The sequence below is a fragment of the Rhinoderma darwinii genome, unplaced genomic scaffold (assembly GCF_050947455.1).
Source record: "Rhinoderma darwinii isolate aRhiDar2 unplaced genomic scaffold, aRhiDar2.hap1 Scaffold_436, whole genome shotgun sequence".
In the NCBI taxonomy this organism is placed as follows: domain Eukaryota; kingdom Metazoa; phylum Chordata; class Amphibia; order Anura; family Rhinodermatidae; genus Rhinoderma; species Rhinoderma darwinii.
The window spans coordinates 120,843-137,949 of NW_027463850.1; the positions used below are offsets into that span (position 1 = coordinate 120,843).

General features: G+C 50.6%; 1 protein-coding gene across 8 annotated transcripts in view; it reads left to right on the forward strand.

The window, feature by feature from the left end:
• SLC35F5 (solute carrier family 35 member F5) overlaps positions 1–17,107 on the forward strand; it is a 118,830-nt gene that overhangs the window by 35,982 nt on the left and 65,741 nt on the right. For 3 of the 8 annotated variants that reach the window (XM_075848622.1, XM_075848615.1, XM_075848621.1), the window contains 9 exons: positions 1,410–1,553; positions 2,173–2,316; positions 4,896–4,958; positions 5,098–5,182; positions 14,717–14,907; positions 15,085–15,166; positions 15,280–15,367; positions 15,479–15,543; positions 16,066–16,170. In XM_075848622.1, the coding sequence (XP_075704737.1) occupies positions 1,437–1,553; positions 2,173–2,316; positions 4,896–4,958; positions 5,098–5,182; positions 14,717–14,907; positions 15,085–15,166; positions 15,280–15,367; positions 15,479–15,543; positions 16,066–16,170 (940 nt within the window). In that variant the 5' untranslated portion in view covers positions 1,410–1,436. Of the gene's footprint in view, positions 1–1,409; positions 1,554–2,172; positions 2,317–4,895; positions 4,959–5,097; positions 5,183–14,716; positions 14,908–15,084; positions 15,167–15,279; positions 15,368–15,478; positions 15,544–16,065; positions 16,171–17,107 lie in introns of those variants that run through there. The other 5 variants (XM_075848616.1, XM_075848617.1, XM_075848619.1 and 2 more) reach the window with 5 other exon arrangements.

Here is a 17,107-nt window from a genome sequence, read left to right on the forward strand (position 1 = left end):
CCACCGACGTCCCAATCCGACCTGACAGAGTGGAGAGGATCGGCAAAGAAGAACGGCAGAAAATCCCCAAATCCAGGTCTAAACCGATCATCAAACTCAAGAAGACTGGAGGCCGTTATCACTGCCAAAGGAGCTCCACCCGAGTCCTGAGCAACGGGGCCTGAAGACTTCTAAAATGTCAGATTGTAGTTTTTCCTTTTCAATAAATCAGCAAAAATGACTAACATTCTGTTTTCACTTGGTCATTATGGGATATTGAGGGCAGAATGATTGATGGGGAACATTTTTATTTTTTTTAGTTTAGCACAAGACCTCAACATAATAAAATGTGAAAAAATTGAAAGGGCCTGAAGACTTTCTGAATGCTTTGTAAATCCGGAAGTGATCCTTCCAAGTCCAGAGCCGTCCTCAAACCTGAACCTACTTCATGGAAAAAAAGACGTCTACAGCACCCCCAACCCTTCGGGAGTTCTGCGCCATCATTGCTTCAATTTCACGGACACAATAAAGGGAATAGTTCTAGCCAGTCAGCTGTTGCCGGGTGGATTACAGATCAGGAGGTCAAGATTTCACGCTTCATATCCACCTCTGCGTCTTCCCTGCCTGGGTGCGCTGCGCTATAAGGGTATGTTCACACACAGCTTTTTGCAGGCAGAAAATTTTGCCTGGGAAAATCTTTATTTTTTTTTTTAAGTGGTTTTGCACCACATGCGGGTTTTCTTTTTACTCGTTTTTTGACGCGGTCTTTGGCGCAGTTTTTTTTTTTTTTAGCTATTTCTTCGACAGAGGGAATAACCGCGAGTGTTTTTTGGCAAAAAACGTGTCAAATCACGGCAAACTTGCGTGTTCAAAACACATTTATTTCAGTCTCCCGTTGATTTCAATGGGGTTTTTGAGAAGGAAAACGCCTCATTATAGGGCATGTCGCTTCTTTTTCCCGTGAGCGTTTTTTTTGCTCGTGGGAAAAAAACGCCTCCACCTCCCATCGAGATCAATTGGCAATTTCGGCTATTTTTTTGCCGCAGCAAAAATCTGTGTGAACAGGGCCTAAGTCCTCTGTGTAAGTGCTGCCGTAGGACTAACATTTACGTACCTGAAATTTTCACTTCCTTGTGTCCAAGGCCGCACAAGATCCGACCCAATAATTTTCTACTGCTTATAACTCTGCATCTTCATTCTGGTTTCTGGGAGCTGTAGGGGATGTTCACACGGGCTATTTCCAGCCATCTTTCAAGCTGTAAAAAACGTGTGTGTGTGTGTGTATATATATATATGCACACACACACACACACTCACTCACTCACTCCTCGTGCTGCTGGTTCATCCTCTTGCCTCCTATATACTGCTATAATGGCTTTTTCAGCTGATGTCTTTGCCAGGGGTGACTGTTCCGTCATTCTGTTTTTCAGCCGGTGGCACATGGTCAGGTTTACATTATGAATCGCGTGATCTCTCCTGGCAGTTCCAGTTTGCCGCGCAGACGCCTGTTGCTGGGAATCCTTGTACTCTTACTGGTGGATGTGATCTGGGTGGCTTCTTCCGAGTTGACTTCTGTGAGTAAGAAAACTATGTATAGAGAGAATCATATCCGCCTTTATGCATGTGTCGGGGGCGGGCTGAGTCTCCCGGTGTCGGGGGCGGGCTGAGTCTCCCGGTGTCGGGGGCGGGCTGAGCCTCCCGGTGTCGGGGGCGGGCTGAGCCTCCCGGTGTCGGGGGCGGGCTGAGCCTCCCGGTGTCGGGGGCGGGCTGAGCCTCCCGGTGTCGGGGGCGGCCTGAGCCTCCCGGTGTCGGGGGCGGGCTGAGCCTCCCGGTGTCGGGGACGGGCTGAGCCTCCCGGTGTCGTGGGCGGGCCGAGCCTCCCGGTGTACGCGTCGGGGGCGGGCCGAGTCTCCCGGTGTACGCGTCGGGGGCGGGCCGAGTCTCCCGGTGTACGCGTCGGGGGCGGGCCGAGTCTCCCGGTGTACGCGTCGGGGGCGGGCCGAGTCTCCCAATGTGTACGCGTCGGGGGCGGGCCGCATCTCCCAATGTGTACGCGTCGGGGGCGGGCCGCGTCTCCCGGTGTACGCGTCGGGGGCGGATCCCTTTCACCATATCAGATGTTTATTGTAGAAGTTTTATATCCAATAACCTCCAGTCTTCTGGGCGTCTCTATCGGCCTTTTTCTTTCTTTAGTACATATTTCAGGAGTTCAACAAACCTTTTTTCAGCACTTTTGCGAAGACTTCTATGTTTGTTTTGTATTTGCTGGGATTTGTGATCTGGCGGCCGTGGAGACAGCAGTGCACAAAACGCCTGCGAGGACGACGCTCAACACTGGTGAGTTTTCTGCAATATTTCTGTGTGGTCCGAGATGACTGGATTCAATAAATGATTAGATGGATATTTCCATACTTTACATACACTGCACTCTACATACATACATACATACATACTCTACATACATACATACATACATACTCTACATACATACATACTCTACATACATACATACTCTACATACATACATACATACACTGCACTCTACATACACACGTACACTACTCTAGATACTAGGAAAAAAAGCAAAAAGGGAGACACGGCGCCAAGTGGCGTGATCAATAGTATAAGGAGCAAAAAAAACGGTACATAAATGCTCACCTGTTCAGTGGCAAATTACCGGCATGTAATTTGTATCAATAGCTGCTGCCAATCCCGGACGCAATCCCCGTGGAGATGCCAAAGTAATATTGAAGTAAGAGAAAAAACGGGATAAACGGCGCTGCTTGTAAAGGTACGGTTTATTAGAAGGATGCTACGCGTTTCGGCGCCGGACCGGCGTCTTCATCAGGCAAATGCCTGATGAAGACGCCGGTCCGGCGCCGAAACGCGTAGCATCCTTCTAATAAACCGTACCTTTACAAGCAGCGCCGTTTATCCCGTTTTTTCTCTTACTTCAATACTACTCTAGATACATACACTATAGATAGAGAAGCGTCACTCCACAGAACACGTCATATAGAGAAGCGTCACTCTACAGAACACATCACATAGAGAAGCGTCACTCTACAGAACACGTCATAGAAAAGCATCACTCCACAGAACACGTCACATAGAGAAGCGTCACTCCACAGAACACGTCATATAGAGAAGCGTCACTCTACAGAACACGTCATAGAAAAGCATCACTCCACAGAACACGTCACATAGAGAAGCGTCACTCCACAGAACACGTCATATAGAAGCGTCACTCCGCAGAACACGTCACATAGAGAAGCGTCACTCCACAGAACACGTCACATAGAGAAGCGTCACTCCACAGAACACGTCACATAGAGAAGCGTCACTCCGCAGAACACGTCACATAGAAGCGTCACTCCACAGAACACGTCAGATAGAGAAGCGTCACTCCACAGAACACGTCACATAGAGAAGCGTCACTCCACAGAACGTCGCATAGAAAAGCGTCACTCCACAGAACACATCACATAGAGAAGCGTCACTCCACAGAACACGTCAGATAGAGAAGCGTCACTCCACAGAACACGTCAGATAGAGAAGCGTCACTCCACAGAACACGTCATATAGAGAAGCGTCACTCCGCAGAACACGTCACATAGAGAAGCGTCACTCCACAGAACACGTCACATAGAGAAGCGTCACTCCGCAGAACACGTCACATAGAAGCGTCACTCCACAGAACACGTCAGATAGAGAAGCGTCACTCCACAGAACACGTCACATAGAGAAGCGTCACTCCACAGAACGTCGCATAGAAAAGCGTCACTCCACAGAACACATCACATAGAGAAGCGTCACTCCACAGAACACGTCAGATAGAGAAGCGTCACTCCACAGAACACGTCACATAGAGAAGCGTCACTCCACAGAACACGTCAGATAGAGAAGCGTCACTCCACAGAACACGTCATATAGAGAAGCGTCACTCCACAGAACACGTCAGATAGAGAAGCGTCACTCCACAGAACACGTCACATAGAGAAGCGTCACTCCACAGAACACGTCACATAGAGAAGTGTCACTCCACAGAACACGGTGCTCCAGAGTCCAGTGGCGGTGGCTTTACCCCCCTCCATCTGACGCTGGGCATTGTGCTTGGTGATGTTCGGCCCCCGTGCCATGAAGCTCCCGGGCACAGCGCGGATGTTAATACCAGAGGAGGTCTGTGCTCTGCAGTTATGGAGTCAGTGGTGACTTTTCTGCACTTGCTCCTCAGCATTCGTCCCCCCCGCTCTCTCACTTTACGTGGTCTGCACTTCGTGGCTGAGTTGCGGCAGTTCCTTCCGCTTTATAATATCAGTCACAGGTGATGGGGGAAGATCCAGGAGGGGAGACTTTTCCGGAACTGACTTGTTCCCCCAGTGACGTCCTATTACAGGGCCGCGGGCACATACTTTTCTCCATGTAGTGGGGTTCGTCCTCGTCACGTGGCTCTGTCGTACGGTGTTACCCCAGTTTACATCACATATCGGTAATGTGGAGCCCCCATTCTTTTGTAAACTATTTTCCCCTTGTGTGTTGATGCTCACTCCTGACCACAGGAGCTTACAATCTATATAAGGTTTATGGGATAGATGTTGGGAATCTTTAGCTCAGTGTTTGGATTGCGGGGTGATTTCTAGAAACGAGGGGTCCTGTATGTAGTGTGAGGGGGCAGAGCGGAAGATGCATGGGGCGGGGGATGTGTGGATATGAGATGTAGGGCGGGTAGATCTGAATTGTTATGATGGACGGCCGGAAGATGGGGGGGGGGTTAGATAATCGGGAGAAGACGTGAATGAGTGATGTAGCAGTGTTGAGCAGCAGTTCCATACTTCAGCGTGTATTTATTGTGTAGTAATGCAGCGGTCGTTGCAGGGAGGACATTACTGATGCTTACAGCTGCATTTCCGTCTCAGTTTGCAGATGTTGAAGGTTATTTCCCCGCGTGCGCAGCCGATCGCTCGGTGAATCACACCCTGGTGAGGACGTGACCTGTGCAGCTCTCTCTCCTGGTGGTGTCTCGTCCTCCATCGGGAGACGAAGGGGCCGGTCTATAATGGGGGCCTGTGAGCGGCCTGTAGTGTCATCTCACCCGCTAACCTGCCGTCTCTCTTACAGAGTGAACCCCTCTATGTACCCATCAAGTTTCATGACCTTCAGAATGAAGAGGTCTCCACATCAAATAATCAGAATAATGAGAAACGTGAGTAGAGTGTCCCACCCGCTGTATACAGAGAAGTGGCTCGAAGCGCCTCGTCATATATACAGATACAAGTCTACACCCGGGGGTCGCAATGACACGTCCCACACGGCCGGGGGTCGCAATGACACGTCCCACACGGCCGGGGGTCGCGATGGCACGTCCCACACGGCCGGGGGTCGCGATGGCACGTCCCACACGGCCGGGGGTCGCGATGGCACGTCCCACACGGCCGGGGGTCGCGATGGCACGTCCCACACGGCCGGGGGTCGCGATGGCACGTCCCACACACGGCCGGGGGTCGCAATGGCACGTCCCACACACGGCCGGGGGTCGCAATCACAGTTCTCACACACGGCCGGGGGTCGCAATCACAGTTCTCACACACGGCCGGGGGTCGCAATCACAGTTCTCACACACGGCCGGGGGTCGCAATCACAGTTCTCACACACGGCCGGGGGTCGCAATCACAGTTCTCACACACGGCCGGGGGTCGCAATCACAGTTCTCACACACGGCCGGGGGTCGCAATCACAGTTCTCACACACGGCCGGGGGTCGCAATCACAGTTCTCACACACGGCCGGGGGTCGCAATCACAGTTCTCACACACGGCCGGGGGTCGCAATCACAGTTCTCACACACGGCCGGGGGTCGCAATCACAGTTCTCACACACGGCCGGGGGTCGCAATCACAGTTCTCACACACGGCCGGGGGTCGCAATCACAGTTCTCACACACGGCCGGGGGTCGCAATCACAGTTCTCACACACGGCCGGGGGTCGCAATCACAGTTCTCACACACGGCCGGGGGTCGCAATCACAGTTCTCACACACGCCCGGGGGTCGCAATCACAGTTCTCACACACGCCCGGGGGTCGCAATTACACGGCACACACGCCCGGGGGTCGCAATTACACGGCACACACGCCCGGGGGTCACAATTACACGCCACACACGCCCGGGGGTCACAATTACACGCCACACACGCCCGGGGGTCATAGTCACACGCACGGCCGGGGGTTGCAATCGCACACGTCATGCACAGGCCGGAGGCGCAGTCAGACGCGGGGGTAGAACCCTGAAGCCAAACCACCATAACAATTCTAACAATTTATTCTGCCTGTTCCAAGTGCAGTACTAAGTTTCCTTGTGCTCAGTCTACTCCCTTATGCGATGCGTGCCGACCTCCCGGCCAAACGCCTGCGGCTCCTGCACCCCCGCCACCCCCAGTATTGCTCACCCCTGGTACGATGGGTCTGGATCCTGAATGAGCTCATTCTCTTTTCGGAACGGTTGATAACCTAGAGAACATCATTTAGTCCATCTTGGGCAGAATGTCTACTTGCCCTTCCCTGAACTCCTGTTCTACCTATCCTCATCTGGACTCTCTGTCCATCTTTTCCTCTAGCGGTAGACCCAGAAAGTGAACCAGGTCCTCTCGTCTGCTTTCGCTTTCACCGTCCTCTTTTGTTTCACCTCCCCCACCACAGGTGAGGTCTGGTAGTTCTCCCCCAGAGAGGTTTTGTCTCGGGCACTGTCTGATTCCGACCCTCTCCACCTGTGGAGGTACTAATTACAGCTGTCCTTGACGCATACTGATTTTGCTTCTTCCCCTTCAACTGACTCCATTTCTTCAGCCTCAACTTGAAGGTATTGTCTTTACGGAATGGTAACATCTGGACAAGAAGTTTTCTCACTTTAGCCATCTGGATGTTCTCTACCTTTTTCAAGAAGGGAATTCTTCCTAATTTGTTAGGTCTCCGGAGGTAGATCCTCCTGTTTCTTGTTTAGCCAGGTCTACTACTTTGCCTAAGGCGGACTGAACTTCCTTCAAAGATCATGTGGACTGTGGCTATTCCCTTCATCCGATTTTTCTTCTGTTTGGGTTAACATTGCTATCAATGAATGGGCGCACAAACAGTCCTGGCCTGCTATCGGGCCCTCCTGAGAAACCGGTGGATCTGTCTCCCCTTCATTCGTCCAACCTCCTATACGATGCTGGTAACTTGGCCCTTAACCTCTTTTGTTGCTGTCCGCAGCACTGCTTGGCTTAAAGCTTAGTCTGCTGAACCTACCTAGATTGGACGAAATGATCCCAGAGGCTAGGGTTGGCAAGAGCACCTATCTTCCTCAAAACCGGGTCAAACAAACTACTCAAAAATGTGGGTCCTCATTTTCGGTCATCTCGTGGGTTCTCCAACACCACTTCTTCCAGACCGCAGTCTTGCCAGTACAAGAAGGCCAAACCTTGTTCTGTCACGATCTGTGGGTATGTGGACCCACTAGGCCGCACCATCGTAGCGGAGTAGCAGCTGGCCATAAAGTCTATGCAAAGTCCTTAGTACAAGAGTAGCTGTAAGAGTCCAGGCAGTAGCAGAGGCTTTGGCAGGGATGGAATTTGATGTGGCAGATTACGCCAGATGTGTCGGATGATACCAGACGTGGTGTGTTACAGCAGGGGTGGCAGGTTTCACAACACGACCCAAACACTGGATAAGAAACCGGAACAAACACGGCATGGGATACAGGTAGTAGGATACGGGAACACTGTGGACAGGATAACACAAGGGACTATTTGCTAAGACTAACATGGGAATACACAACCACGCTCAGGTAAGGAGTGTAAGGACAGAGCCTCTTTCATAGTCCAGGGATAATCTGGGGATAATTTGGTAATTGTTTGCATGTGCACGCGCTGGCCCTTTAAGGCCGGGAACGAGCGCGTAACCTAGCAGAGTGGAGGGAGACGCTGGCCAGAAGACAGGTCTGCGGTCGCGGCTGTCAAAGCATGAGTTTGACGACATCGGACCGTGGCCGTTACAGTACCCCCCCCCTTACGCCCCCTCTTCTTGGGTCCAGAGCATGAGAGAATTTTTATGAAGGTAGGGGCATTAAGGTTCTCTTTTGGCTCCCAGGATCTCTCCTCTGGACCAAACCCTCTCCAGGCCACTAAATAGAAAGTCCTTCCTCCTACTCTCTTGTAGTCCAGAATCTCCTTCACTTCGAACACATCAGAAGAACCGCAGGACTAGGAACTTTACTGTAGTGGTTCAGGATCACAGGCTTCAGGGGAGACACATGAGAGGAGTTGAGGATTCTGAGGGTAGAAGGCAGCCGAAGCTTATAGGAGACGGGGTTTATCTTTTGCAGGATCTCAAAAGGTCAGAGGAACCTGGGAGCAAATTTGTATGCGGGCACCTTCAAACTAATATTCCTTAAGGACGGGCAGACTTTGGTTCCAGAAGGAAACGGAGGCGGCGCTCTTCTTTGTGTATCAGCTTTTCACTTCATGCGGTCGACTGCCAGTAGAATAGAGGACCTGCTCTGTAGCCAAATGTGTAAAAAGTCCCCAAACGCAGAGTCAGCTGCAGGTATCTGAGATGTAGCAGGAAGTGGGATTCGTGGATGTTGACTGTACACAATGTAGAATGGCGTAGAAGTAGTGGACTCTCGTGTGGTTGTTATAAGAGAATTCAGGCCCAGGGAAGAAGCTGTCATCATTCTGCACGGAGAAGCAGTGACGAAGATAATTCTCCATGATCTGGTTGATCCTCTCGACTTGGCCATTGGTGATAAGCTGATAAAGTCCAATCTCACATCCAGGAGTTTACTGAGAACTCTGCAGAATTTTGAGGAGAACTGAACCCCACGATCAGACACGATATGAAGAGGCAAGCCATGCAAGCGGAAGATATGTAGGATGAAGAGATTTGCCAGTTTTGGAGCAGAAGGTAGGCCTTAGTGGGATAAAATGTGCCATCTTCGAGAACTGGTCCACCACCACACAGACAGTATTGCATCCTGCTGAGGGAGGAAGGTCAGTGACAAAGTCCATCGCAATGTGCTGCCAGGAAGCGTTAGGCACAGGTAGAGGTTGGAGCAGGCCGGCAGGTCTCGAGTGGGCAGCTTTATTAGAAGCACAGACCGTGCAGGAAGAGACATAGTCCACAATATCCTTGGGCAGAGTGGGCCACCAGAAATTACGAGCAATCATGTCTCTAGTCTTACAAACACCAGCGTGCCCAGCCAATTTGGCGCTGTGTCCCCAGCGAAGAGTTCTCCTCCTGTCTGCCAAACTAACAAAAGTCCTCCCCGGAGGGTTGTCTCTCCAACCAATCCTAGGCGCTGGAGTATTTTGGCTTCAGGGGACACCATTGCACAAAATGGCCTTCGAGGCTGCAATACAGACAGAGTCCCGAAGTGCATCTGCGTTGTCTCTCCTAGACTGACCATTTGAGACGGTCCACTGACATAGGTTCCTCTGGTGGAACAACTGATGAGGGCAGCAGGGGTTGTGGGAAAGTAGGAGCCAGCCTAGGGAATCTTCTGTCCCTGCAAACCTCTTGGGACCGCTCCTGGATCCTCATATCAATCCGGGTGGCCAGAAAAATGGGATCATCCAGGGTAGGTGGCAGATTCTGAGCGGCAAGCTTGTCTTTAATATCGGAGGACCGTCCCTCTCAGAAGGTAGCCATCAAGGCCTCATTGTTCCAGGCCAGTTCTGCAACCAGGGTATGGGGCCAAATTGCGTACTCTCCCGCAGAGGTCTCCTTGGCAAAGGGTCAGCAGAGATGCAGCTGCAGAAGAGACTCTCCCAGGTTCTTCAAATACTGTAGGGAAAGTCTGCAAGAAACACTAAGTCACGGGTCTCTGGTCTATGACGTTCCCAAATGCCCGGGCGTTGCCAGTAAGGAGGGAGATTCTGAAGGGCATCCTTGCGTCATCCGAAGGAAATGGCCTTGCGTGCAGCCTGAGCTGGATTTGGCATTGGTTTAGAAATTCCCTGCAGGTTCTAGCGTCCCCGTAGTAGCGAGGAGGTAGTGGCAGGGAGAATCTGGGTTCGGTACTGACAGGAGGTGTAGCAGGGGGAGCAACAGGAGCCGGTACCGTGAATACTGCAACTTGAGTATCCAGACGATGTGCAATAGCGTTCACAGTCTGGAGGAGTTGGTCTTGTTGTGATCGGAGGTCTCGCATGTCTACCTGCATTATTTGTGAAGTTGTCATGGTCTTGGGTTAATCAGCGGGGTCCACGGCCTGAGCGTACGGTCACGATCTGTGGGAATGTGGTCCCACTGGGCCACACCGCCGTAGCGAGTAGCAGGTGGCCAAACAGTCCATAATGTCTATGCAAAGTCCTTGGTACAAGGGTACCTGTAATAGTCCAGACAGTAGCAGAGGCTTTGTCACAGATGGAATTTGAAGTGGTAGGTGACACCAGACGTGGTGTATTACAGCAGGCGTGGCAGTGGACTCAACACGACGCCAACTGGATAAGACACCGGAACAAACACCGCATGGGATACAGGAAGCAGGATATGGGAACACTGGGAACAGGATAACACTAAGGGACCATTTGCTAAGACTAACATATCAATGCACAACAATGCTCAGGCAAAGAGTGGAAGGGCAGAGCCCTTTTTATAGTCAAGGGTGATCTGGGGATAATTTGGTAGTTGTTTGCATTTGCGCGCGCTGGCCCTTTAAGGCTGGGAACGAGCGCGCACCCAAGCGGACACTGCAGAGTGGCCGCGAGTGCTGGCGTCACCTAAAGGGAGATGCTGGCCAGAAGACAGAGGTCTGCGATCGAGGAGTGAGTGAAGAATTCAGTCTGCAGCCATTACACCTTCAAGTCTCCTCGGGTGGGGGGAATGCTCCCGCTTTTCAAGGTGCTCTCACATTTCGGACGCCTGGGTGCAGGAGATATAAAATAAAATTTGTCCGCCTCCCTCCAGAGCGTTTCTTTCAGCCTTTTATTTTTTTATTTTTTTTGAGCTATTGACTGTTCCTTCAAGGTGTCATTATTCCGGTACACTCGAACCAAAGGTTCCAGAGTTTGTTTTCCAACCTGTTTGTCGTGCCAAAAAAATACGGCTCGGTTCAGTCCATCCTGGACCTCAAATGTTTTAACCCACATGTTCGAGTTCATAATTTTCGGATGGAATCACTGCGAATTGTCATTTCTTCCATGGAATGGGTAATTTTTTTCCTCAGTGTACATCAAGGACGCGGATAATCACATTCCTATTTACCAAACTCGCCAGCTATTTTTGCGGTACCGTCCCTTCATTATTAATTCGTGGACCTTCCCTTCGGTCTGGTCACTGGCCCGGGAGTCTTTTTATGAAGATTTTCTCCATTGTGATGGCGCTCTTTCGCACCAGGATGGTGTTGGTCACCCCGTACTAGGACGACATCCTGATCAAGTCCTACTCCAGGGTGGACAATGAGATGGTTCAGTAGGATTGTCAACCGATCCAAATCTTGCCTGTCTCTGTCCTAGCAGATTGTGTTCTTGGGGGTCGCCTTCAACACTCGCTCTGTGAAGGTTTTCCTTCCTCCAGAGCATCTATCGATTCTTCAGGATGAGATTCGTTTCTTGCAGACAGCTAAACAGTTCTCGAGACCATGGTGACCTCGATCAAGACCATTCCCTTTGCGCAGTTCCAAATGCACCCTTTTCAATGGTCGATCCTCTCCCATGGAAACAGATCCTTGGATTTGAAGTTCATCCTCTCCACGTTTGCAAGTCTCAAGGGATGGTGGGGCAGCTTTTTGAACCTCACAGCTCAGGGGCTGTGGTCTCCGGTTATCCTCCTTTCTCATCAACCTTCTGGAATTGAGAGCGATTTTCCTGTGCCTGCTGCACTGGACAGAGTTGCTGTCCGCACACCCGGTGTGTGGTGAAACGGACAATGCTCCGGCCGTGGCTTATCTAAATCGCCAGGGTGGCACTTGCAGCTTGTCGGTGATAATCAAGGATCGCAAAAATACTGGCCTGGGCGGAAGCTCACGTTTGCCTCTGACTGCGGTACACATTCCTCGGGTCGACAACTGGGTTGCAGGCTTTCTCCGTCGCGAAAAGGTGGCTCCTGGGGAGTGGTCTCTATGCCAGGAGGTCTTCGACCAGATATGTCAGGTAGGGTCACCTGGATGTGGACCTGATGGCCTCCAGGTTCAATCGCCAGGTCCCCTGCATCATCTCCCGAGCACAACATCCGGAGGCCTGCGCCGTTGACTCTCTTGTGGCACCGTGGTCCGTTTTCAGTCTCTTGTACATGCTCCCTCCTCTTCCTTTCCAGTTGGGGCTCCTCCACCAGCTCTAGGCAGAAGGGATTCCGGCTATTCTGATATGCACAGATTGGCCGCGCTGTTGTTGGTACGCGGGCCTCGTGGCCTCTCCGTCCCGACCTTCTCTCTAGGAACCTCTCTTCTACCAGGTCATTACGTTTAACGGTGTGGATTTTGAGGGCTCTTGGTCTCTCGGAGGGTTATTTTCACTATGCTCAAGGCTAGGAAGCCTTCTTTAGCCTGCATTTGCCATCGTACCTGGAAAGCCTGCCTTCGTTTGTGTGAGGATCGCAAGCTTCCCCCTTTCATTTTTCTCTATCCAGGAGTCTCCTTTTTTTGCAGGGTGGTCTGGAGCAGGGCTTGGCACTCCGCTCCCAGAAGCTCCATCTTATTCAGTCACCCATTGGCATTTAAGGCCCCTCTTATCATCCTCCAATTCCCTCTTTGGATTTAAATTTTGGTTTTGGATGTCTTACAGTCGGCTCCCTTTGTTCTCTGTCCTGGAAAGTGTTTTTTTTTCTGGTCGCGGTGACCTCCATCTTTGTCCGTTCTTCTTTTCTGACTCCTCAAGACACGGCAGTTCTCCGCACGCTGCCGCCTTTTTTGCCTAAGGTTGTGTCCACTTTCCACATGAGTGAGGATATCGTTTTGTCTTTTTTTTTTTTTTCTGTCTACCAGTCTTCCCTCCTCAACCTGGATGTTGTCTGTGCCTTGAGGACTTACCATTCTATCACTGCTTGCTTCCGGAGCTCTTATTCCCCGTTCATCACCCGGAGGGTCCCAGGGTGAATTTGGCAGCCTCTAAGACCACCATTGCTTGCTGGATTTGAATGATTGTTGACTCTACCACAGTGGTTGTACCTTCCTGGGCTGTGCGCTATCAGGCCTCTGCCCTTCAGTTGTGCAGGGCGGCCACGTGGTCTCCTCTGCACACTTTGGTCGAGTTCTCTCAGGTGGACACCTTTTGCCTCTGCAGGCGCTTCCTTGGGTCACAAGGTCTTGCAGGGATCTGTGAAATAGCTGACCATGTCCTGTCTTCTGTACCCACCCCTGGGGACTTCTCTGGGACACCCATATTAGTGTCCCCCCAATGTAACGAACGGAAAACCCAGGATTTTTCGAGTACTCGCCATAAAATTCCTTCCTTGTTCAGTTATTGGGGGACACAACTTCCACCCATTGTATTTTCAAGGTTTTTTGTTGTCAGTTTGAGGATTCTCCTCTGTTGTTTGACGTTCCTCTCTTACCTTTTATCTGCTTCTATTACTGCTTGTGGACAGACTGAACAGCTCCGTGTCTGTGGGCGGGGCATATCTTGTAGGAGGAGCCACTCTTTATTTTTAGTGTCAATCACTGTGCTTGATTAGCCAGAAAACTCAGCTGACCTAAACCCCATAGAGAATCTATAGGGTATTGTCAAGAGGAACATGAGAGACACCAGACCCAACAATGCAGACGAGCTGAAGGCCACGATCATACAACCTGGGCTTTCATTACCCCTCAGCAGTGCCACAGGATCATCGCCCCCATGCCACGCCGCATTGAGACCACCTCAGCAGTGCCACAGGATCATCGCCCCCATGCCACGCCGCATTGATAACCCCTCAGCAGTGCCACAGGCTGATCACCTCCATGCCACACCGCATTGATAACCCCTCAGCAATGCCACAGGCTAATCGCCTCCATGCCACGCAGCATTAATAACCCCTCAGCAGTGCCACAGGCTGATCGCCCCCATGCCACGACGCATTGATAACCCCTCAGCAGTGCCACAGGCTGATCACCTCCATGCCACGCAGCATTGATAACCCCTCAGCAGTGCCACAGGCTGATCGCTTCCATGCCACGCCACATTGATTACACCTCAGCAGTGCCACAGGCTGATCACCTCCATGCCACGCCACATTGATGCAGTAATTCATGCAGAGTCAGAGCCCTGGCCAAGTATTGGGGGCAGATACTGGACAGACTTCTCAGTAGGACGACATTTCTGTAGTAAAAATAATTTTTGATATTTGGCTTTTATAATATTCTCATCTTCTGAGACACTAAATTTTTGGTTTTCAGTAACTGTTCCCATAATCATCAACATTACAAGAGAAAACTGCTGGAAATCCCTCTGTGTGTGATGAATCTATAGAATATACGAGAGACACTTTATGAATTGCGTTACTGAAATAAATGAACTTTCTGGTGATCTTCTAATTCATTGAGACGGACTAGTGTATAGCCTTCCCTGATACCTTCTCAGTGTGTGTGTGTGTGTGTATGTATGTGTGTGTGTGTGTATATATATATATATGTCTTTAGATGCTGGTCTATGGGATCTCCTACGGTTCTTCTGCAGATTCTCCCCCGTCCTCACTTGTGGTTGCAGGTTATTTTGCACGAGTCGCCTTTAGTGTGAGGTTCTGCCGGATCGCTGCCTTCACATACATTTTATAGGGTATTTTTTCATTTTTAGCAGACAAAAAGCCACGTGTTCGATTCAGTAACCTGATGGAAGTGCGGCAGCTCCCGTCAAGTCAGGCCCTGGAAGCCAAATTATCCCGCATGTCACACTTGCCAGTCCGGGACAGCGAGCTGGGGCTGAGAACTAGCGGAAAATTCACCATCTGCCAAGTGGCCAAGATCAGTTTCTTCTTCTGCTTTGTGGTAAGAGTCTTGATGTTATCGCCGGTGGCAGCTGACGCGGTGGGAGGAGCCTTCATCTTCGGATGACTTGGCCTTTATGCTCAGTATTGGTCAGCCTGGGCTCTGCATTATCTGTGGGGATTATGTGCAGTGTGAATAGACCTGTAGACATGTTGTGTTATTCCTTCCTATTCCCAGTGGTTCTTGGCCAATTATTCCTATCAGGAGGCGCTGTCGGACACGCAGGTCGCCATTGTGAACATCATTTCGTCCACGTCCGGTAGGTTCATGTTTGCACCTCGTAGTTAGACCGTCTGTAACTGGGAGACCTGAGTGGGGGACTGCTCCACCAGTGGGGGTGCCATCGTTCTGAACCTCAGGTCTTTATTTCAGGGCTTTTCACACTGATCTTGGCGTCCATCTTTCCCAGTAACAGCGGCGACCGCTTCACTCTCTCCAAATTGCTGGCTGTCGTCTTGAGGTGAGAGATTCTATTAATATTCCCACCTCCTCACCCTGAACAGTGGAGCGTTCCTGTCAGGTCTATCCCCCCGCTCTGCTCGTTTTTTACCTCCCTTGTTTTTGGTTGCAGTATTGGCGGCGTGGTGCTCGTCAGCTTATCGGGATCTGAAAACTCCAGAGACAAGGACACTATAGGTGAATGTTCAGCAGGACTTCCGAGTCCAGGGTCACCGATTTCAAGTTCTCTTCCATAAATTATTATTTTTCTGACGAGAGAGAGCTGTCCGATCAGCCGGACACTCTCGGTACCTGGGGCAATTGTGAGCAGATCTCTGAATGCCGGTTTTATAGTAATCACTGACTGTAGATCAGCACCAAATATAATCTGTTTACTACCAATTGCCAGACAGTCCTTGTCCCTCCTGGTGACATACATTGTACACCGGTCCGATACAACACACAGTAGATCCCTGTCTTGCTTCATAGTAGATCCCTCCATCTTTTCTGCTCGGTGATATTGCCTATATGACTGTACACATAGAGATCATACGTTGTACAAAGGTCATATACAGCACACAATAGATCCCTGCCCGGCCTGTGCGGCGGATCCCTGCCCGGCCTGTGCGGTGGATCCCTGCACGGCGGATCCCTGCCCAGCCCTCTTTGTCCTGACATTGTGACATCTGACAGCTCTAACATTCCTGTATTTCCCGCCAGGTTCTCTGTGGTCGCTGCTCGGCGCCGTCCTGTATGCGGTTTACATTGTCATGATAAAAAGAAAGGTGGACCGGGAGGAGAAGCTCGATATCCCCATGTTTTTTGGTGAGTATTGTCCTTTTTGAATGACAACAGATTACAATTGTTGATGTCTTATCTGATCGACTGTCTATAAAAGGAAGAAAACCGACATTTCCCCCCTTCTGTAAATGAGCGGTGCCGCACACGCCGCTGTTCTGACTAATGGGCTGCTGTCATCCCATTGGCTGCCCCAGTCGTGTCCAGACTGACGGGTCCAGGAGTTGTTGGCGCTGCAGTTTTTTATTTCGGCACCGACCTCCTCCCCTCTGGAGCCATCTCCTCCTCCTCTGCATCTAAAATACTAAATGAATCACCCTTGGAAATAGTCTTCTGATTAAAAATCTCTTCCCGTTTTGTGTCTACAGCTCCTGTACAGACGACTATGTGTCTCCATGGTTACAGCCTGAGTGGTTTGATCCTTCAGTCATGTGTCTGTAGGTTGGAGGTAGCTGGGAATAACACGTGACTGCAGGATCATACTACTGTCTGGACAGGAGCTGTAGACACAAAACGGGAGGAGAATGATCAAAGCTGCTGCGTTCTTATAGATCCTGACGAATGATGAAGGTAAATTGGCTGCAGAAGGGCACAGATTTTGTCAGGGTAAACTTCCTTTTCCCTGTTATTTCACACCGAATAGCCACCTCTGTAAATTGGAAACTGAGGGCATGCGTGGAAGAAATATACCAGGCAGACATATGGTGGTAGACATCCTCCCTCAGTGAAGTAGGAAGTGAAGACTAAACTTTATTGAACAAAGAAACACAAGTCTCCTCCCTAGAGATGTGGGACGTGCTTAAGCCCCATTGGCTCTATTCAGCTGTAAGTTCTTCTGTACACTCCTCTTGCATTCCAGGGGCGGTGTCTCCATAGGCGTGTTCCTGATACAGGTTCCATCTTGTTTCATTTACAAATCTTTGTGGAATATACTGATATAAAGCAATAATGTTTTTGCAAACAA